The sequence below is a fragment of the Archocentrus centrarchus genome, chromosome 12 (assembly GCF_007364275.1).
Source record: "Archocentrus centrarchus isolate MPI-CPG fArcCen1 chromosome 12, fArcCen1, whole genome shotgun sequence".
Classification (NCBI taxonomy): domain Eukaryota; kingdom Metazoa; phylum Chordata; class Actinopteri; order Cichliformes; family Cichlidae; genus Archocentrus; species Archocentrus centrarchus.
In genome coordinates this window covers 7060712-7082923 of record NC_044357.1, presented here as the reverse complement: position 1 = coordinate 7082923, position 22212 = coordinate 7060712, and the positions used below count along the sequence as shown (strand labels likewise).

The window sequence follows — 22212 nt, the reverse complement described above, 5'->3', positions numbered from 1 at the left end:
TTAATATCATTTATAAATCATGTCTATATATTATGTGAAGTTGTGTTTTTTCACGTTGTGAAACGTCCTGCAAAACAAACTTAAGTATACTAACTTTGTGTTATTCAAAGATAATAATACAGTTATAATATACTGCAGTGTATTGCAGGATAAACAGGTTAGTTTGCTGTACTGTGGTGAATTTACAGTAAAGCTCTGTGTTGGACTGGAGCACAGCAGCTGTGGTGTTCATGGTCAGAGTTTGGTTACATCAAATGTAGCAGAGATGAGTTTGAATTTAAGCTGATGATGCTTAGATTCATTCCCTGAATTCAACCTTTAATGCCAACTGTATGCTGTCAGTATAAAGACAGCATAAGCATTATACTGTCTGACATCTGGTTGAATTCAGTTGTGTAAATCCGCACAGAGCAGCAGCAGCACGCCAGCTGATCACAGCCTTAACACAAAGAAAATCTACTGGAGCTCACAATAGAAATTACTGTTTATAATACCACTAACAGTTTAGTAGTGACGACTGGACTTGTTGCACAGGTGGCATCCTATCACGGTACCACGCTGGAATTCACTGAGCTCCTGAGAGCGACCCATTCTTTCACAAATGTTTGTAGCAGCAGTCTGCATGCCTAGGTGCTTGGTTTATACACCTGTGGCCACGGAAGTGACTGGAACACCTGAATTCAATGATTTGGATGGATGAGTGAATACATTTGGCAATACAGTGTACATCTCTCTGAAAGAATCACAGGATGATTGACAGGACAGCAAAGTAGAAAAAAACTACAAACACATCACTCCAATCCTTGATTTAAAATTTAAAAAAAAAAAGTGTTATAAATTAAATTTTAAGTGTACTAAAAAACAAATCTGCAAAGGGAAAAAACAAAGATTCAAGCACCTGTCGCATGAAATACAGCAAAGCGCACACACTCAAAAGAAGTTGTTGTCTTCTGTTGGTGATGGCAAACAATGTGCTGCTAAAACTGATCCATGAAAGAGGAGGTTCCTCTTTCGAAGAAGAGAAAGACAAGTCAAATGTCAGCAGTGGCAGAGCCCTAACAGCCTGCTTCTTCCCCATATTTAAACACGTTTCTCAGCAGTGCTCAGGACGCTCCAAGAATCACCCACACAGTCAGAAACAGAATTTTAATGTCAACTTTATTTCATATGCCGTAATGGTACAAAAGGAAAGCCCGAACTGGCAAAGTTCAGTTGTCCATTGTTACAGATGTCCCACTTAAAAAGCCAGTGTTCTGCTTTTAATTAATAATAAAATTAATAAAAGGCCTTGTGATACAGACAGTGCTGACTCAAACAAGTCTGTCCATCCAGCTTCCTGTTAATGTTTAATGCGACGCGGCTTATGCTAAAGGGGTTCCTTACTTGCTTCGAAATGAAATAGATGGAAATGAACGGTTTTCCCTGATCTACAGGCTTCAGAATACAGAGATGAATTCATTGTACAGAGAAAGTACAATCATGTTTTATGGTTTATACACAGGCAGAGGTGAATACAATGCAACCATGGCAGTTTTAGAGAAAATCTGGGCAACAAAAATGAAATGAAACTATATGAAAATGTACATTCTTGAGAAATATTAACAGATGATGTACTGCTGTACACAATGCCCACACTGGAGGGTGAGCTCACCTCCATTTACAGTAAGTCAGATTGTCGAGAGTCGTTTCTGCTCAGTTGTGAAGTCCTGCTTTGTTTGTTCAGAGACAGGAGTGTCCAAAGAGAAACCAGCAGCAATCTAAATGATAATTATGAGCAAGAATAAACTGACCAGTCATGCTCTTTCACACAAACAACACTGCTTTAGGCATACATAGCTTACAAACATGTAACAAGAATGGAAAAAAAAAAAAAAAAAGAAATAAAAATCGCTCCAAAATATTTTTTAAAAAAATGAACAAAAATGATTTTATATACACTGACTTTAATGTGTTCAGCACTTTTAGATATAGTGTCCAGAGCTTTCTTGTAACCAAGGAGCATGTATGAGTCACCAAAACTTCCTCCTTTCGGTTTTACGGGAACTTCTTTTTCCTCGGACCTTCACCTGATTCACTAACGGAAAACGGACTGGGCTCAAGTTAGACGCATGACTCAGAGGGAAGTGACAGTAAAGGACTGTACAGCTCAGTCACGCCTCTGAAGGCCTTGACAAAAATCACCAAGGCAACTCCTGGCCATAATATTTGTGCATACGTGTCCAAATACAAGGGGGGCAAAACGAGACCCGAGAAGTGTGATGAAAATGCCAGATAAATACTTATTGGAATTTTGGCAAACTAGCGTAATACGCTGTGCATGAGCTCCCAGGGATACCCTAAGAACTATTTTTATGGCACGATCCATCTTCAAGAGTTAAACTGACTTTATATGTTATACTAGAAATTGTCAGAACTTCCAGAACTAATGATGTGACCCACACATTAAGTCTTAGAAGCAAGAAGTATTTTGTTAACCTTGGGCTCAAATCAAGCAACCACTGCTTTGGAAATCTGAAGGCTGCCCATAGAACTCGCCAACATAATAGGCCAATAGTAGCTAAATTCTGATCTCTCTGTACTGGCATTTACAAAAGCCAATGAAAATTTAAAGAGAAGAGAGAGGAGAAACATCCTTCAGCCATGTTATAAGTGTTGATGTTGCATAGTTTGTCCAGCAGCAGGCACCCTGCAACGTTCCTGTTGGCATCACGTGTTTGGAACGCGGCAAACGCAACAGCCAGCTGATCTGAGCATCTGAGTCGGACAGAGTGTACACAAGTACATAAACAACTAAACACAACAAATGTTAGGAGAATCTGTTTGTTTCGTGTGTCTGAAAGGAAAAAAAAAGTCTGCTAATATATCAGATTACTGGATTTCAATATCAGTCAGACTTTATCTACCATCATACAAACAAACCAAAGGTGACACAGGCCAAAACAAAAACACATTTACACCTATAACAGGAGCAATGAGTATAGGCAAGATTGAAGACCTACACGCTGCATTGCTCTTTACAAAAAAAAAAAGACTAGATGGGCTAACTCAGAGTAACCACTACAATTACTTTTTCATGCATTGTTTGGCATCCAGCAGGTCAGCGGTCACTATCCTCACTACTTGGCACAGCTAACATTTAACCAGGGCACATTTATCAAGATGGATGTGTTGTTTAAGCAATCAAACTCCATCCTTCCCAGAAAGCTGAGATCTCCTTTGAATGACTGCCTTTCTCTGGCATCATCTGCTTTTGTTTTCATTTCCAATCTTCGCTTCCAACATTAGCACTATTCGCTCATCAACTCATCCAAAACAGAGGCTCCTATTTCTGCCTTTTAAGACTGTGTGGGAGCACTTTACTAGTTACCCCTACAAGGACATTTGGATTCAGTCAAGGCCTCGGTAAACAAAATATACTGTGAACAAAGGTAGAATTGTGTTATTAGGGTTAACGTCCTTTAAAAAGCTCAAATTAAAAAGAAAACAGCAGGTAATAAGAATAAAGTTCACATGAAACAAAGACATTAAATATTTCAGCTATACATTTTACAGCACAAGAAATAAAAAACAAGCCAAGATTGTGATGTTTGCAATTATTAACAGGGTATAAAGCTTGTAAAATCTAAGGCCATATCAGCTGCAAGAGACGCCTGGCTGGAGTAAACATAGCAGAATTAGTCCAAATGATGCTATTAAATCCAAAGCCTTAATAAGGAAAGTGTTTCAAGCAAACAACGCATGTTACATTAATTTGGTCCATAGATGGTGGAAATCACATACTGTACGTTTTCTCTCTCTCTCTCTGCAAATGTTTCCCTTCTGTTGGGATCTAAATGTTTCTCCCACTCTCTCATTTCCCGTCTGTCCTTATCTGACACTTAGAAAAGGATCTAAGTGTCAGATGCTTCAAGTGTCCACTTCTTCAGCTCGAGTCAACACTTCTCAGACAGTAGGTACCTAACTTTACCATTTCGTATCTGCAGTTCATCCCCTTGCGGGTTCCACACATTTAATAAGCATCTAAAGGCTCATAACCCCAAATCATAAGGCGTATTAAAGAAGAAAAAAAGTACCTTCATTTGTGTTCATTTTATTGGAGTGTATTATCTACTCGCTGTGTGATTTAGCAGTGTGTAAGCTTCATATATTTTAATTTAAAAAACAAATAAACAAAAAACCCAAAACAAAGTATTCACCTGTGACTGGTAATGTGAGGGCTGCTAACCTTGTGTAATTACACTGTAATTACAACATAGCAGATGCAAAAGAACTAAAGGTATATCTTTGAAAATAATTTTAAAATAAATGCAGAAACAAAAATACAATGCTGCATTCACCTTAATACAGCCTGTGTCACAGGCCCAAACATGGTACAATTGAAAACTACACCAGAATAAATTCTTGGCCTTTCTCCAGCACGTTACAAGGTGTCATATTAAGTCTTATAAAATAACATCCCTAAAGAATTATGATGTTTCTTGAACCAAAACAAAGATTAAAAGAAGAAAGTGGATTTCTCCACCATAACTCCCCATGCAGTTAACAAACAGCCTGCCCCACAGAGTTATAATTTAACAACTGCAGGGTATTTAGACTGTTCTGTAGAGTTTGTTCCCATTTGTTTCCACTGAATATTTGACAGCTTTTTTTTTTCCTTTGAAGTCTGTCCACTTGAGCTAAGGCCTAAGCTGTGAGATCACCCGTAGGATGATTTGCAAATCTTCATCAGTCATTTTGTCTACATAAAAAGATGCCTCCGAGCAAGTCGAGCATTAAGAGCCAGAAGAAAAAAAACACGGTGAAGCTTCATGCCTCAACAAATTGGCTATCAGTTGCACTGTAATTAATTTACTTACATCTACTAGCACTGTGAGGCAATTCAAAAGTGATTTTCACTCTCAAGGCCAGAGAATGTCAGGCAAACACTCCTTTGTGCATATTTCCTGTGGATAGCAAAGTAGTGATAATCAGCACATGTAGATCACTGGCAAGGCTGAATCGTGCAAAGTTTAAATAAACAGGTTTGCTTTGGAAAGTTCCTACTATGGCATGCATATTCAATATCACCTGTCGACATCCTTGCAACTTTACAGCCAGGATGAAACACTGAAAGGCCACGATACTGAACCACCTTTCATCACCAAGCTAATTTTTTCCATTGATGGAAATGTGACTTTTCCTAAAAGGCAATTCCAAAAGCCATCATTTTCCTGTGCCTGTATGGCCAGAACTGCTGCATCTCCTTCAAGACTTCACAAAATCACGCTTCTTTGTTCCTCTCATCAAAGTTCTCTCCTCTGCAACTGTCCACTCTGTTCGCTCAGGCTTGCTCCTTATCAGCCCTCCAAAGCTGCTCTTTGACTTCTGGTGGAAGGGTGTTGAACAGGTCCTCCTCCACCACCAAGCCGCTCCTCTTCAAAAGCCGGCACTCGCCAAGCTCCACCGGGAGACACTCCAGACGGTTCCCTCGCAGCTCCAACTGAGTCAACCCGGTCAGTTCGCCAAAGCGTGATGGCAGCGTCTGCAAACAGTTGTTCCCCAGATTCAGAGTACGAAGTTTCTTGCACTGGAACAGCTCTGGGGGCAACGTCTCAATCTGAAATGGTAAGCAAATTAAGTAGAATCATGAGTGGTGGAGGTTACCAGAATCTTTGCCTGCTAAGGCAGCTACTGAGCAAAAGAGGCAGCTGTCTTCACAGTAATAAGCAGCTCAGTTATAGATCATATTAATTTCAGATGCTACCAGGACAGTCTTATTGGTTTTCTTATGGTCTTATTGGATTTTTAAATCCAATATTCATGTGTTTGACCAATCAATATATGCAACTAAGTCATTCAGAACTTAGCTAAAAAAAAAAAACCATAGAGTTCTAGAGAATAGAGTTCTAAGAATAATGAAGTTCAAAATGCAACAAATATACGCTCAACAATAAAGCTACTTTTGGCTGCTCCCCTGCCACAAGGAGTCACCACAGCAGGTAGCTCTGCATGTTTGATTTTACGTTGGATTATGAATTTTACGACTGATGCCCTTCCTGACACGACCTCAAAAATCACAATGTACAATTTCATTGTACATCCTGTATAATGACAATAAAGGCATTCTATTCTAGTATTTAACTCTCCAACTCAAATTTGAGATTTTGAGCAATAAAATAAAATAGGTTTGCAATCTAACCACCAGAATGTGATATACAAAGAATTTCACAATCTGTGCATGTCTATTAAAGACTTAGAGGTTTCAAAAGAACAAAAAAGAACTTGCATTTACTCTATGTATGTACCATTCTGTTTGAAAACAACTGTCCAGTCTCCTTTTTTGTACAGAAATCACATTCAGTTAAAAACTTCTACATATTCATAATCATTCTTTTTATTTGTATAGATAATGTGCAGGAAGTTTAAGTAGGATTTAAGGAAAAGAGGCCTTAGAAGCATGAAACATCAAAAGGGCACCGTTTAATAGAGCTATTTGTAGCTGCACACAAACCTGCTCGAAGCTATTTTCAGCATGCAAGCACAGAAGAAAGTCTAGTAAAACAGCAGTAATGCTGCATGCATGCTCTGTGTTCAAAACAGTATTTTCAGGAGAATGCACCAAATGGTTCTTTAAATTCTCACTGAGAACAAAACTGAATGAAATGCCTCAGAGCAAATCGTTGGCTTAAATGAGCTCCTTCACCAAAAGCCACAGGCTACAAACCAACTATAATTTTTTAGCAACACCGAACACGTCTCTGAAAAATAATTACGTTTATGATAATCTGCCACCTTCTCTTCTAAGCTAGAATTGTGGATAAAAGGGATACATCACACTTGTAATACCATATACACTTTCATAATAAATACATAAAGAAATAATCAGCTGCTTCTCCAGCATGTTCTTCATCCTATGAATAGACTTAATCTCTTCCATCTGGGACTGCACCCCTGTTCTCCTGTGCAGCCACAGTAAGCTGAACAGGGTGGGACCAGCTCTCCAGCAGCTGAGGGTTCTGGTCTGAGTGTCCCTCCAGCTTGCAGCAGATCTCCAGATTAGAACGGGGATTATTGCTGCCAGATGCAGTTCAAGATGGTAGAGTTGGAATCTGTATAATGTAGGACTTGAAACTCAAGAGAGCTGAATGAAACTGAGGACCACCACAATATCGACTTGACGAGCCTGCCTTTTTTGAGAAACACTAGACAGGCAGGCCTGGAGCTAGCTGGCTAGGAATCACTGAACTTTAAAAATTAAAGTGAAAGGATTGTCAAGTAGCAGATAAACTTTGTTTTTGTCTTAGACCAGTGCTTCTCAATTATTTTCTGTTACGCCCCCCCTAGCAAGAAGAAAACTATTCGCGCCCCCCACTCCCCACTGTGACTATCCATCTCTGCATAACATTTTATCCTTATTAACATTAAAGAAAAAAAGAAAGACATATGGTCAAACTTACAAAGAATAACTTTATTAAATCGTGTTTTAAGTCTGCAACAGAAAAGATTTTAAGTGCATCATTGCCTGAAATTAAAAATAAATAAATCCTTGTTTAAACTGTAAACATGTTTGACCAACTAGACACAGCAAACACACCGGTCTTTCCTCTTCTCCAACTGTAGTGACAGTGAAGCCAAGCGCTAAATACGCTTCGTCGTATTTCCTCGTCTTAGCTTTCGGGTGACTTTCTTTTGTCTCATTATCTTTGTCTCTCTCCGCTTTTCTTTTCATCCCTGTTAAAAACTTTTTCATGTTGGGGGTTGTTATGTTGAATAACGGAGGCTATAGGCAGAACGCAGTCGGAGCTTTCTGTTGACTCAACACTGCTAACCAAGGCAAACCTGTTGTCTTGTAAGTCGTAAAATGTTGCACTGTCGCAAACGTGACAGAAGTAACAATGACAGCGCCACTGCCGCCTACTGTAGTGGATGCGCAATTACACTTTATACTAGTACGGCCCCCCAAAAAAAAGCCTGTTCCCCAGGGTCACACGCGCCCCCCCAGGTATCGCACCGCGCCCCCAAAAGGGGGCGCGCCCCACTATTTGAGAACCACTGTCTTAGACAAAGTCTTGGCCATCTGTCAAAATACCTGAGTCGCCCACCTGTGAAGTGAAGTCTTTGGATGGGCAACACTGCAGTCATACTGTTATCTTCAAAGCTATAATTCTAAAGCTGTCCAGGAACATGTAGGTATTTATAAGGATTGACCTTCGTCAATACCTTATCTGGCCTTTAAGTTAACCTTATTGACACGTAACAGGAAGATAGAGGGGTGGAAAGCATGATCGTAGAATGAGACAACTTTTACTACAATAAGCACATGCATTGCACAAATTTACAATTTTTTTGCTACTCACTCTGTTTGCGGTCACAGCAAAATACTGCAGGTTCTGGAGGAATCCCACATCTGGGTGGATGCTGGTCAGATTGTTGTGGCTCAGGTCTAAGAAGCGCAACTTGCGGCAGAAGAAAAGCTGGCTTGGGATCCTCTCTATCTTGTTCCTATTTAGATAGAGCCTTTCCAGGTTGGTAAGTGTTCCAATCTGAATGGGGATGTAGGCAATCTGGTTGTACCACAGCTTCAGGCACACAAGGCGGTGCAGGTGCTGGAAGCTGATGATCTCCTCTATCGTCTTCAGATTGTTGTCCTTCAGGTCGATCTCCTGCAGGTTGTGCAAACTAAAGATAGAGTGCGGAATACGTTCGAGATCGCAGCGAATGAGCTCGAGCTCTGTCAGGTTGACCATTTTCTTCAGACTGTTAAGCACCATCAGTTTGGTGCCCTCATTGTTGATGGAGAGCTTCTGAAGGTGCACACCCACATCTGTTACTACCTGGGGAAGCTTAGTAAGGTTGCTCTTAAGCCGTAGAACTTTGAGACTTTTGAGCTCTCTGAGCCCATCGATGACAATGAAACGATTATTCTCAGCACTCAGGTTCCCAGTTAGATGCAGCTCTCTGAGATTCTTCAAGCTGTAGATCCACAACGGGATCTCCTTGATATCAGTGAATTTAATGTGGAGGGACTTTAGATTTTCTCTTAGAAATGCCAGAGCTGGAGCCTCAATTTTAGCTGGGGTGTGATAAAGCCACATTTCCCTCAGGTTGGAAAGCTGGGCGATGATTGGGGGGATGGTCACATCTGGAATAAGCTCCAGCTTGAGCACTTCTAGTTCAACCAGATCAAACACTGTGTCTGGAATCCCACTGAGCATGAAGAGGTGCAGCTCCAGCTTTTCCTGGGAATTCTTGGTAATACGCTGCCGCAGTTTCTCCAGTGTCCACTCATTGTTCAGGTTGAGCTGCCTCAGCTTGTTTTCACTCACCTCTGACAGAAATACAGCAAAGCGCTTGGAGTAAAGAGGGTCATACTGATCTATCATGTGTAGCATGAAGGCAAAGTCGTTCTTTACATCTGGGATGTCGCTGTAACTGCTTTCCTCACGGATTGCTTCAAAGGAGTATCGTTTCAGGGAGCGGCTAAGCATCCAACAAAGAGTATACATGCAGATGAGACCATAAACCACCACCAGGGAGATGTAGAAACAGGCCAAAATCCTGAAAAGAGTTGCTAAAGGATGAGCGCAATAGAATGCGGTGTACCCTGTTAGATTCTGAATGTTCTCTGTGCACACCACATTGAAGTTGATGTGTCTTACATAGTAGGCTGTGTAGCTAATTATCAGTATAAACTTTATTACCTTGATAATGGTCTGACGTATGTAAAGGCGGTACACTATATCACCTTCCTCTACATGTATCCTGAACTTCTTGACCTTTTCAAAAAGGGCCTTGGCCTGCTCCCCTTCCTTTTTATCTAAAACTCCAGTTTCAGAGCGATCCACAATTCCTTGTTCAATTCTGGACTTGGTTCGTTGGAGCATGGGCACACTGGCCTCAACATCCTCGCTCACACTTGACGCCTTTTTGTCCATTGAACCGTTTGTTTTTCCCACAGGCTTGGGGTCGCTCTCCTCTACCACAGTCTCAGACAAAGCTCTGGTTGTCCACGGGGAGTCGAAGCACTTAAGGAGGATGGAGACAAAATGCTCCACTTTAGAGCTTGTGCGAGGGAACTTAAACCAGAAGTTGCTGCAGGCCAGAAAGATTAAAGTGTGGAGTAGCACCAGATAGGGGAAATATTTAGCAAACCAGTGTAGTTTTTTCTCATAGCAGACTGCATCTACGTAGTTATACTGATGTCGGTCGAGGTCATACTGAATGCCTTTGGGTTCCGGTGCATAGGGGATGGTCACATTTGGCATAGGCATGACCTCACATGACATGTTGACGACCCACTTGCAAGGCAAGCAGATCATCTTGTCCTGTGTGACCTGCAACGTCCCACCGAACACTGCAATCATCAGCATGACGATTGAGATGTAGTCGGTGAAAACGTCCCACCATGGCTTCAGGATACGGTAAGCTGGCTGGGTGTCAGCAAAGTACCGGAGCTCAGTGATGGGAATCATGATGGTTTATCTAAAAAAGGCAGAGACAACAGGGGATTAGTTCATGACATACTAGGTTAAAAACATATTATACTGTGTTTTGAAAACCTTAATGCTTTGGGGTAAAACTTGGCATAAAATATACAACTGTTATTTGCATTGCGACTTAACCCTCTAATTATTTTCTGATTCATCATCTTTAAAATGCCATGAAATAGTGAAAAATGTCCACTTCAGTTTTCTCCAAGGATACAGTCACAAATTATTCTCCGAAACCATGACATATTCAATTTACAGATACATAAAACAGACAAAGTCAGATGCTCCATTGAAGAAGCAACTGTTTGGATTTCCTGCATACCATCCATACAGTGGAAACATATTCCCCACAGTAGCCAAACACTTTGCCACTGTGTCTAAGGTCACAGCAGCCTTTGCACTAGAAGAAAGCCTGCTTTAGCCTTGTTCCTTTACTCTTACTTGATGTCAAAAATCCTCCTTGAACATAAAAAAAAGGCTGATAGCCTCACTTAGCCCAATCAGTAGGTAACCAGACTGGAAGCACACACAACATGATAGTTTGCCCTACAGTCAAAGAAAAGACCTCCTGAACATCTTGCATGGGCCACAGCACATTGCAGAGGCATGTCCACACAGAATCGGTGTCTCCACCTGTCCTGATATGTAGCCATTTATCAGAATGAATAGGTTTTAACATGTTTCCTCCTAGGGCCATGGTTGAATGTAGATACCTAAGAAGCTCCAAAAACACCTTAAACAAATTTCTTGATGAGCTTTGTGAAACAGATTGTTTTCACAGAAAAAAATAAATGATCAGAATGACCAGGAACACTGAAATTAAATCAAGAGAGACACTTTAAATTTTAAAATTCTCTTACAAAAATGGAAGCGAAATAGAGGTCTCTGAGAAGAGGCTGCTGCTATTGACCACTCTAAAACAAACCCCCAAGCCAAAGAACACCCCAGCGTTTGAGCACATGTGTAAAAACCACAACCAGGCTTCTCCTTCACACAGTAAACGTGTGAGCAATGCAAAAAAAAAAAAAAAAAGGGGAAACAAAGGGAGTCTAAACAGCTTTTTATTATTCTTCAAGACATTTCAAAGGGTAATATAACCCTAGAACAAGCTGCTCCACAGAATAAAGTTTAATGTTGACACAGTTCTTGTAGTGGGAGAGAAAATTCCACTGTAACAGTCCCATTTATTTTTCTTATTGCAACATGAAGTAAGGGAAGAATCAAAAACAACAAAACTGCATCTCCCTGTTTGTTCAACCACCCTTTACCTTATGAAACAAGATAGCTGCTCAAGCCCTCACAAAAAAGCACTGTTTTTATCCAGTTCAAACCAGAATGGCAGTGCACTCGCCGTGGGCCTCCTTGATTAGACCTCTGCTTTACTTTAAGAGAGAAATTACAGCACACTGAGACCCCAACAGCTACCACAGTACCCTTAATTGTAACCAGTTATTCCAATTCAAAGTTTTTCAACAACAGGCTCTCTTTGACTCCGGTGCAGTTTTCCACTTCCCTGTACAAGATTTTTTTAAGTGCCCAAAAACATTTATGTTTGCAACGTGACACGCTGAAATTCAAGTTTTGCAGTACAATAAAACCGCTGCACGTTTTCAGTTTCCTGTCTTTAAGTAATTGGTGTGTCGCTTAGATCACGCCTCACTGATAAGCTCATATAAAGTTCCATGTAACACAAACTAATTGTCAAGTTCTTCCAGGAGCTTCAAGCCAGGGTCTGAAATAATCCTAAAAGTCATAAAAGATGATCCGGTTCGGTCACAATGTGCCACTAATATCTTTAGTTCAAAAGAACATCCGAGGTTTGTTTCACTTCATCCTGGCACAGGAAAATAAACACCAGTCTGCAAGCAGTTTACCTTATCTACAAAACACACTCCAAAATTTTCCAATATAATCCCTCTAATAATTTCAACCAAGGACTTTTCTGAGGAACTGAAGAACTTCCTCTCACTTTCCCTGGTGTCAAATGAAAAAGGTCAAGACAGGATAATATAGTGACTGTGTTCTAGGTTTCCTGTTTGCAGGCTCACCCCAGTACATTTCTTCTGAATTTCTTTCTCAGACAGAGCTGCCTTTGTGCAGGCAATCCCTGTCAATGAAGCTCTGCTACATGGGTCAAGAGAAGTGCAGGTGAACAGCCAATGCATTACAGAGCCAGCAATAATTTCCCTCAAGGACACTAGTGTCCATTTGTTTTGTGATAAAACAAATGGACGTGCCTCTTTACAGTATATACAGAATTTTCTTTTAAAATGATATCAAAGAGCCTTAAAGTAAAATCTGATAGCTAATCTCACAGGGACAAAAAAACAAAAACAAACTCCACAGGTTAACCTATAACGTCACAGGAAGAAGCTCCAGTTCCTGAATGTAACAGCCAACAGGGCCTTAAGTTTAGCTATTAATGTGTTTTTCTGTCACTGAAAAAAAGTTTGCGAACCCTTTGGAATTACTATACTTTGACTACTCATTAAATGCGGTTTGATTTTCACATAATCACAACAATAGGCAAATATGATGTGATGTCACAAACAAACAAAAACAGCACAAAGACAGTTGAAGACAAAACAAAGTTTTTTATTGTCTTTACTGAACATGTAAATGTACACTACACTAATAATCTCTTCAAAAGCTACTTGGACGTGTTCCAATTATGGACCTGAGGTGTGGGTTGTGTAAGTGCCGCTCCCTACCTGTTTTCAAGAAAGACTTGTTAGTATCACGCAGATGTCAATCACAACAACTTTCTAAGGATCTTAGTAGAAAAAACACAACCAAAGCACTTCTAAAGACTATGGTGATCATTAGATAACCCATCTACAAATGCAGGGAATTCAGGACAGGACTGAGCATACTGCAAAGATCACACCAAGAGCACAGCATGCAATTCTAAAAGAGATGAGAAAGAACCCAAATGGTAACCAAAAACCTGCTAGAATCTTTGTTATGTGTCCACTATGAGAAAAACACTGAGTAAGAATGGTGTTAATGATGTATAGCGTGTTTCGATCCTGGAGATTAGAATGGAGCTGGAAATTAAAATGGAGCTCCTTAAAAAATTTATTAGGCAAAGCTAGCATATCACAAGTCTGCCACAACTATGCAACAGTCACCAGAGAGCAGTTTGGGGTGGAGGGAGATCTTTGAAGAGTATTATTTTTACTTAAAAATGCCCATCCCTAATCCAGACAGTGAAGCAGTGTGGAGGCAGCATTGTGGGTTGGGGATGTTCTGTGACTTCAGAACATCTTGCAATCTTTGAGAAAACATTGAATTCAAAGTTCATATCAGCATTCTATGAACTGAAACTTAGTATAGGCTGGGTGATTCAACATGACGCTGTTGCATCACCCGGCTCAAACCAACCAACCACAAAACAGCAAAGATGATTCATGTTATGGAAAAACCAAGCCAAAGTGCTGACCTTAACCCAAATGATTTGCGGTAACAATTTAATAGAAAGGAAGGGTTCAAAATTCCTGTTCAAAATCCTATAAACAGCAGTAGAAAATGACTGATGACGGTCTGTTGCTACTAGAAACGATTCTACAAGTTATAACAGTACTGTGCAAAAGTCTTGAGCCACCACAAATTTCCTTATATTTTGCTTTCAAGGAGTCAGACTTTCTAGTAATTTTTTAAAAGTGGTCTTGAGTAATAGTTCTCCAGGCTTTGTGACAGTCTTTTAAGGGGTTTCTTTGAACATTAGTGTTCAAGAAGCCTAGAGAACTATTCCCAAAGATTACTTAAAGAAATTACAAGAAAGCTGCCTCAGAGAGTTCAGGCTGTGCGGAAGAATAAAGGTGGTCACACCAAATATTCACTTTCAAGCTCGTTAGAATTGTACCAACTCTGTTCTTGCCTTATATACTGTATCCCCATATGTTTGCTCATGTTTCAATAAATCACTGCTTCTATATCCTATTTTTCCATGAAGAACCACAAAAAGGCCAAGTGTCACCCCTAAAGAAACGAGGGGTGGTTCAAGTTATGGTGGTTCAGCCATAACTGTAAATGATTACCCTGTGCGTTACTGGTTTGGAGAATGGTTGCCTATTACTGTAACTTACATGAAGACCAAATCACAAGCAATTAATTTAAAAATATGGATAATTCGGAAAGGTTTATAGACTTTTTTTTTTTCTTGCACTGGTGCATGTGTGGATGGAAAGCCGGATGGACACCAGCCCTCCCAGCACTTACTGCAAGCTGGAACTTTTATTACATTCACTTAGACAGATCCTCTCTATACACTCCTTTGTGTTTGAAACATCTCTCAATATTCCCCTGGCAACAACTTCACAAATTTCCATCTAAGTGCTACAAACATTTGCAGGACCTCCAAATGCAACAGAGAGCATCACTTTACTAACATCTACTACATCCCATTATCGCACACAATACAGCAAAAATGAGTAAGGAACAGCACGCCATGGATCCTTTCACCAGTTAACAGTTGTTGAAACTATCCAGATTTTGGTGTTGTGTCAACAGCATCCAGCCTGTGCTTGTTGCTTCACACAGCTTAAATGTGAATTTTAAGATACTGGAATCAGTATTTTTCACCATATTCTGACACCGTACGGTAGAAATAATGTATCAGCTGAGAAGATAATGAAAAGAGTAATCCTACTTTAGTCTGATTCTAGCTTTCCAAAGGAGGATTCCTGCAGCACTGGACATTTTTTTCAGTACTTCCCAGCAGCATATGGCATTAACTCCTTAATGTGTTTAGTTAATTTTGATAAAAGTCCAAATTAGGCTGTCAAGAATAACTTAATTTACAGACTACATCACATAGCAGCAGTGACTTTTTTCTCTGGACACAATCCACTGTTTCACTTGCACTTTAAAGATGTCATCAACCACAATACTACTGCCTGGGACAGGGGAAAAAGTGTGAACCTTCTGTAAAAGAAATTTAGTCATAAAGTTTTAACGTTTGGTGATTTGTTTAAATTTGAGCTCATTCTTGAGAGCCTGTTTGTACAAACAGAATTATCACAGCTTCCGATCTCAGCCCAGCTGCCCAACCCTGGGTTATCAAATCAAAGGATGGAGAGGACCCGGGCTAACTGGTGCTGACTCACAAACATGTACACCAATGATGTCATGCTCACACACACATACACACACACACACACACACACACACACACACACACACACACACACATGTTCACTGTACTGAGAGGTCTGAGACAAGAACCATTTAAAACTACTTTATAAAGACATTATGCTGATGTTATATATGTATCCCTGTAACCAGTTTGAAGTGCACAGTCAGCCAAATATCAATATTTTTTATATGGTCAGAAAGGACTACAGTAATGCTCTAAAATATATTACATTGACATAATCACAACAGCTTTTACATGGGTACTGTGACAATAACGCTGACAAGAAAAATACGATGAAGAATAAGCTCCTCATAAACTTAAAAACCGAGAAACAGGGAGTTACAAAAGAAACGCCCCAAGAAAACTGAGCTTTCTTGTTTTCCACCACGAGACAAAGCTCGCAACTGACTAGAAAAGTCCGTGTTTTAATCTGCTGTTTATAGCTCCACTGTTTTATCAGTAAAAACTGTTGGTGCTAAAATGCCAGAGCACCTCGCTGGCCTTCAGCTGTAGACAAAGCGGATTTTAAAATGATTGAGAATATTTCATTGGCTACATAAATCAGTTCGAGGCTGTAACACAGATACAATTACATGCAATCCGAACCCCAGAGCGACCTTTCGTTAGGTGGTCCTCTCCAGAGCAGAGTCAGCAGAGCGAGGACGGGAAACGATGTCTCATGTCGGTGCCCAGTTAGCAGTCTGCGGCAGCTAACTGGTTACACACATACACACAAACACGCTGAATATTAAGGAAATACCCACATGTTCGGATAAAGCTGGTGTCTCTCTCCTCTTCCGCACACCGGTGAAACATTTGTCAAACAGGTTTCAGAAGCTGAGGTAGGTCGGACATCAGGCCGGTGCCCGGAGAACTACCACAGGAGAAGAAAGCCGCAAGACGGCTGGATCCGAGCGAGTCCGTCGGCTCCTACAAAGATCTGTGGCCGAGCCAGGCGGAAGCAGTAAATCATAAAGCTTTCAAAATAAAAGCACCCCGGTCTCGGGCGCTCTCTCTCATTTCTTGTTTTTATTTGACGCTATTTTTTCTTTCTTTCTTCCTCTTTCCCCCCCTTTTTGTTAAATTACATTACGGGGTGACTGTAAATCAGGAGGTAGAGCAGGTCATCTATCAATCGGAAAGTAGGTGGTTTGATGGCTGCTCCAGTCTGCATGCCAAAGAGTCCTTGGACAAGATACTGAACCCCGAGCTGCTCCCGATGCGTCTATCGGAGTGCGTGCGTGCGCGCGCGCACGCGCGTGTGTGATAGAAAGTACTTGTATGAATGTGTGTCTGAATGGTTGAATGAGACATGCTGCATAAAGGGAAACTATTGCGTTGCAGCAGGATAAAGAATAAAATAATGCAGTCTACAATATACAACAAAGCAAATAAACAACATAGTAAAACTCTCACAGGTGCATAGTAAGGGTCTTATACTATGCAAAACTTTTATAAATACAACAGTAATATTAAAAAAAGAAAACAGAAAATAAAAAATGAATTTAAGTTAAAAAAAAAAGAGTAAAAAAATAAGACAGATTGTGCATGAGAGTAGTGCAAACTGCAGTAATAAATAATATAATAATTTGTTTTCTATTTACTGGTTAACTTTATGCAAATTTCAGCAAACAGAAAAACATATTCAAACTAATACTTGATGTGATCTTCGTCTCAAACCCCTTAACACCCACTTCTTTCTATTTGTGTTTGTGTAAAGAATCTTAAGGATTTAAAAGTAAAACCACCCTGATCTTTATGCATCACCATCTGCTTGTTCCAGCTCTTCCTCAAATCTCTGCGATGATTGCACGAAGTAACTGTGTATAAATTTGTAATAACTATCCCACATACAGCACCTAATCTCCTTGGTACACTTACATATAATTTTGTAGTAGTTTGTAGCAAGCACCGGAGAGGGACTTGCCACGTTTCTTCCATTTTTAAGCCGGCTCAGTTGTTTGCTTTTGTTCATGAAATCCCAGACTGACTTCAGGGCGCCTCAAGTCCAAATATTGTGGGTAATATGCTCAACCTCATTCCAAGCATTATATGTTCACTTCAGAAAAGATACAAAAAGCCTGCAAATCAAACTTTTAGACAGAACTGTTCCCACTGAATAATACATGTTGACCCAAAATGCAGGCTTATGAATAAGGAATGAATGCTCCCTGCAACAATTATTTGTGCAGAATATCATGTAGTTTAGCACAAAGTGTCATAATAAACAGGCAACACTTAGAGATAATATATTTTAAGGTATATATGATGCTGTGAGAAAGTATTTGCCCCCTTCCTGACTTCTTAGGTTTTTGCATATTTGTCACACTTTCAGATTTTCAGACAAATTAATAGACAAACATAACCCACGTAAATAGAAAAGGCAGTTTTAAATGAGGATTTCATTTATTAAAAGGGAAAAAAAACATTAACCAACTTACCTGGCTCTATTTCAAAAAGTAACCCAATAACTGGTTGTGTCACCCTTGGCAATGACAACTGCAGAATTGTTTTAATTCAGCTATATTGAAGGGTTTTGAGCATGAACGACTCGTTTAAGGTCATGCCAAAGCTTCTCAGTCTGATTTAAGTCCAGACTTTGTGTAGGCCACTCTAAAACCTTTGTGGGTTGTTTTTGTTTTTTTTTTGGTGAACTTGCTTCTGTATTTTGGATCATTGTCCTGCTGCATAACCCAAGTGCGCTTAAACTTCAGGGCACAAACTGATGGTTGGACTTTCTCCTTCAGAGAGCAGAATTCATGGTTCCATGAATCACCACAAGTCATCCAAGTCCTGAAGTAGCAAAGCAGCCACAGACCATCACACAACAACCACCCTTTAGATCCTGTTCTGGGTTCTTTTGTGACCTCCTGGATCAGTCATCAGTGAGCTGAGTGTGGCCAGTGAAGTTGAACTCAGCTTTCCAGAAAAAAATTTGATTAATCACAGTTAATTTATGATTTAACAAGCAGGGCAATTACTTTTTCCACACAAGGCCAGCCATTTCAAAACTGCATTTTGTGTTTACTCCGGTTGCCTTTGTCTAATTTTTTTTTTTAAATATATTTTTATATTCTAATATTATTTGTTTGATGCTCTGTAGCATGTAAGTGTGACAAATATGCAAAAATAAACTTTTACAGCACTGTAACCTTGTAAATTTGAAAAATGTGTTTATTCAGTTTAGCCTTATAGCAAAGGATTCATATGAGCCCTGCGCTTGTTTTGCTTGCAGTAACAAAGGAATATAATACCCAGAAACTGCACATGGACCTGCTACAGAGACAGTGTGCCACAAGGGTCCAATTTTCAGACTGACTGCAGTTTCCTCTTTCCTACCTTTCCTAGCAGGATTAAGCAACACACCCTTCAGTCGCCACCAGCTCAGTCCATTTGTCATTTGTGCTGATTGCCATTCAATTAACCTCCACAGGCCTGCGGCAGCCTTGGCCACATCCTACAGGAACATTGTGAAAAGTTTTTGTTATACATTTATAATGTGTCCCTACCTCTTCTGTTCCTGCTAAAGCCGTGGGAAACAATGAGGTGATGAAAAGTGTTTGTGCATTTGATGCTGGATTTGTACAACAATGGTCATCCCAGAGGTATAAAATCTGAATCTGAGATATCAAAGTCTGTGTTCACCCTCGGGTGATTGTGTCCTGAGAAATGCATGACCTGTCCAGACATTTATTAAAATTCTAATTTTGTTTTTTGTTTAAAATAAAAACGAACTCCAAGCACACATGTTTGCTAGTCTGTTTGAAAACTTCAAATACACTGATATATGATCAGTAACCATTAACAAGGCCCAAATGCCAACACTAAGCTTCCCTCCTAAATCATTATATAAAAGTGATTCCCAAAGTGTGGACTGCGGCCCCAATGTGGGCCACAAGGGTACTGCAGGTGGGTCGCAGTAATAACAGAAATCCAGTTTGAAATTACATATTTATATAAATGTATTTATTTATATAAAAAGTGAATTAAAACTGGTAATAGGAGGTGGTTAGTTTGTGATATTACTCATTACTCTGACATAAATTTACTGCTCTTGTATTGAATTTTGTATCCCAGAGGCATGTGGGTCACATATTGGCATCAGCATTTTACATATGACTGGGTAGAATTAGCAATTTATAGCCAACAGCCTGTTGTCAAAGAAAAAACTGACTCCGGGTCCTGATTTCCTTTAGTTTGCTGTGTGTTTATTGAAGTATACTGTAAACAGTGGGTTTCCAGGAACAGAGGGTGGGTCTCAGTAGTCTCAGTAGGTAAAACAACCCAGAACCATCTACAAGAATACTATTTATACAGGAGACTGCAAGGATTCATGGGGTAACAGAAACTGGTGTAAGGGGTGCTAATTACATACAAAGAACGAAAGACATCAAAGGGTCGTGGGGGTACCAGGCTACGACAACAGCAATAAAGACAAAAGGTAATGAAAGTGAATGGTTACAAGAACAAAACGTCACTCTCCAGGAGATGGGGAGCTTCCTGGTGACAGGTCACACCTCTCATACAAAATTAAATGGTCAGGGGAACAGAGATTCACATTCACAGCTATGTGGGGGGCTTCCAGGTGGCCTACAGGGACTATTTACATTGACACTTTCGTATATCACAATATGGTGTAACTTTGTCTTTGTTAGCAGCATTTAACACTGTGTTGTGTTTTTTTAAATCAATGGACGACTGGCGATTTTCTATTTTTTTAAGTGCACTGCAGCACTCTTGACTTTGGGAATAGCTGCTCTATAGTAATGTATCATGGCATCATGCTGTATTTGATGATCACATGTTTTATTAAAAATTGAAACTAAAAAGAAAAAACAGCTGAGGTAGAGCATACTAAAAGACTAATACAGCATTAAAATATGTACTAAGAGTAAAAAAACACAGTTGTACTTAATTAAATGTATTCAAATATTTGTAACATATACACATGAAGGAGAATGACTTCCCCGTGTCTCCCCCCAGCAAATTCTTGGGATATGATGACTTTGTTATGGAACTATCCATGCTAGAATTAACAGAAATGTCCATGATGGTACAGAGAATAAACTGCAACTTTACAGAATTATCCATATTGAAATTGACAGAAATAACTGTAAAATGTCTGTAGTAAAATGAATAGTGTGTGACACATTTTCAGTGGATGTTAAAAATAACTCATTCTTAATCCACAGAGTTTATTATGATATCGGCCCACCCTTTGCAGTTCTAACAGCGTCAGCTCCACTGGGAAGGCCTTCCACAAGGTTTAGGAGTGTTTATGGGAATTTTTGACCGTTCTTCCAGAAGCACATTTGTGAGGTCAGACACTGATGATGGACGAGAAGGCCTGCCTCTTGCATTAGCCGCAGCTCTGCTTCACACCACCTGGTGGGACTTGCTCTTTAAGTTTGACTGTTGCTACGACTCCAAATGTTTCTTCAAATTTGACGTAGTGTTTCTGAAGCTAGATAGCACTTTGTCACCAGCACAGAGTGCACAACAGACCTCGATAGTGTCATCTTTAGCTGACAAAAACTCAAAATAGTGCCTGTATTTCCAGCTAGAAAACGCACACCTCCCTCCATTGTTTACATTTGTGTTGTTGTGTGCTATTTTTGTCCTCATGCTGAAAACGGGACTTAATTGTTGCATCAGCCAGACATCACTCCCCGAGATGCAAGAAGAAAGCAAAAATATAACTTTTTACTAAGGCAAATGACAAAAATAGTAACACACAGTGACTTGGATAAGTAAATTTATTCTGATTACTGGACTGCAAATAGTTAGTTACAAAGTATCGCGTTACTGACATCACTGCTCAGCATGGTGTCCAGTGCCTTCTTAAAAAAATTTAAAGAGTTTGATGTATTTTTTAAAAGCTAACAAAATGAGAATCAAATTAACTAATGACGAGTAACTTCGTACTCATCAGCTCACACCAGAAAGTCTATTTGTAATGAAGTGTAAATGCTGAGATAAAAACCTGTTTTGTTTCCTTTCAAGGCTCTGGGAGTTTAAATTGGATGATTTGGAGGAAACAGAGGCCAAACCTCTTCTGAAACTGGTAAGACTAGAAAGCTAATGAGACTTGTAGTAATTTGTAGATTTTTTTTTTCACTATGTTCACAAAACCTCAAAAAAAAGTGCACTTTATGTGTTTTTGTTCCAGGTGTGGGCAGTGAACGTCATTAATAAAATGAGGGATGTTGAGTTTCAAGCCCGGATGCTCCTCAAATTTCCAGAGGCCAGACCTCCTACATTTCAGTGAGTCGCATTTGACAAGCAATCATAACAGTTCAACTACCGTGTTTCACTATTTCTGGGTTTAAAACAACACATATAACCTTAAGCTACAGAAATCCTAAACTCCTCAGCGTGGTCAAAAATTACATTGCGATCTTCAAAGAGAAGCAGGAGGAAACACAGGCCTCCAGACTGCTCACTGCAGAAGAAGTGGTGATAGAGGTAGTTCCCCGAGTCCTGCAGGGCTTCTGGCAGCTTCCTCACTAACCCCTCTTAAACATGGCATCCCAGAGTCTGAGCATACTCTCCACTAGTCTTACAAAGGCCACTTTGGATAAGGTCTCCAAGACTGTCACAGCAATG

At 39.9% G+C, this 22212-nt stretch overlaps 1 protein-coding gene across 1 annotated transcript; it reads right to left on the bottom strand.

Annotated features, from left to right (window-relative positions):
• Positions 1 to 1158: 1158 nt before the first annotated feature.
• lrrc8aa (leucine rich repeat containing 8 VRAC subunit Aa) lies at positions 1159 to 16527 on the bottom strand. The gene is made up of 3 exons (XM_030742948.1): positions 16371 to 16527; positions 8337 to 10461; positions 1159 to 5596 (listed from the first exon to the last, which is right to left on the bottom strand). The coding sequence occupies exons 2-3, from the start codon at positions 10449 to 10451 to the stop codon at positions 5321 to 5323; spliced, it is 2391 nt and encodes a 796-aa protein (XP_030598808.1). The 5' UTR covers positions 10452 to 10461; positions 16371 to 16527; the 3' UTR covers positions 1159 to 5320.
• Between the last annotated feature and the right edge of the window lie 5685 nt (positions 16528 to 22212).

Coding starts and splice junctions, on each gene's coding strand:
- lrrc8aa (XM_030742948.1), bottom strand. CDS start 10,451: ATGATTCCCATCACTGAGCTCCGGTACTTTGCTGACACCCAGCCAGCT. Junction 5,597..8,336: donor TTGCTGTGACCGCAAACAGA/GTGAGTAGCAAA, acceptor TTACCATTTCAG/ATTGAGACGTTGCCCCCAGA.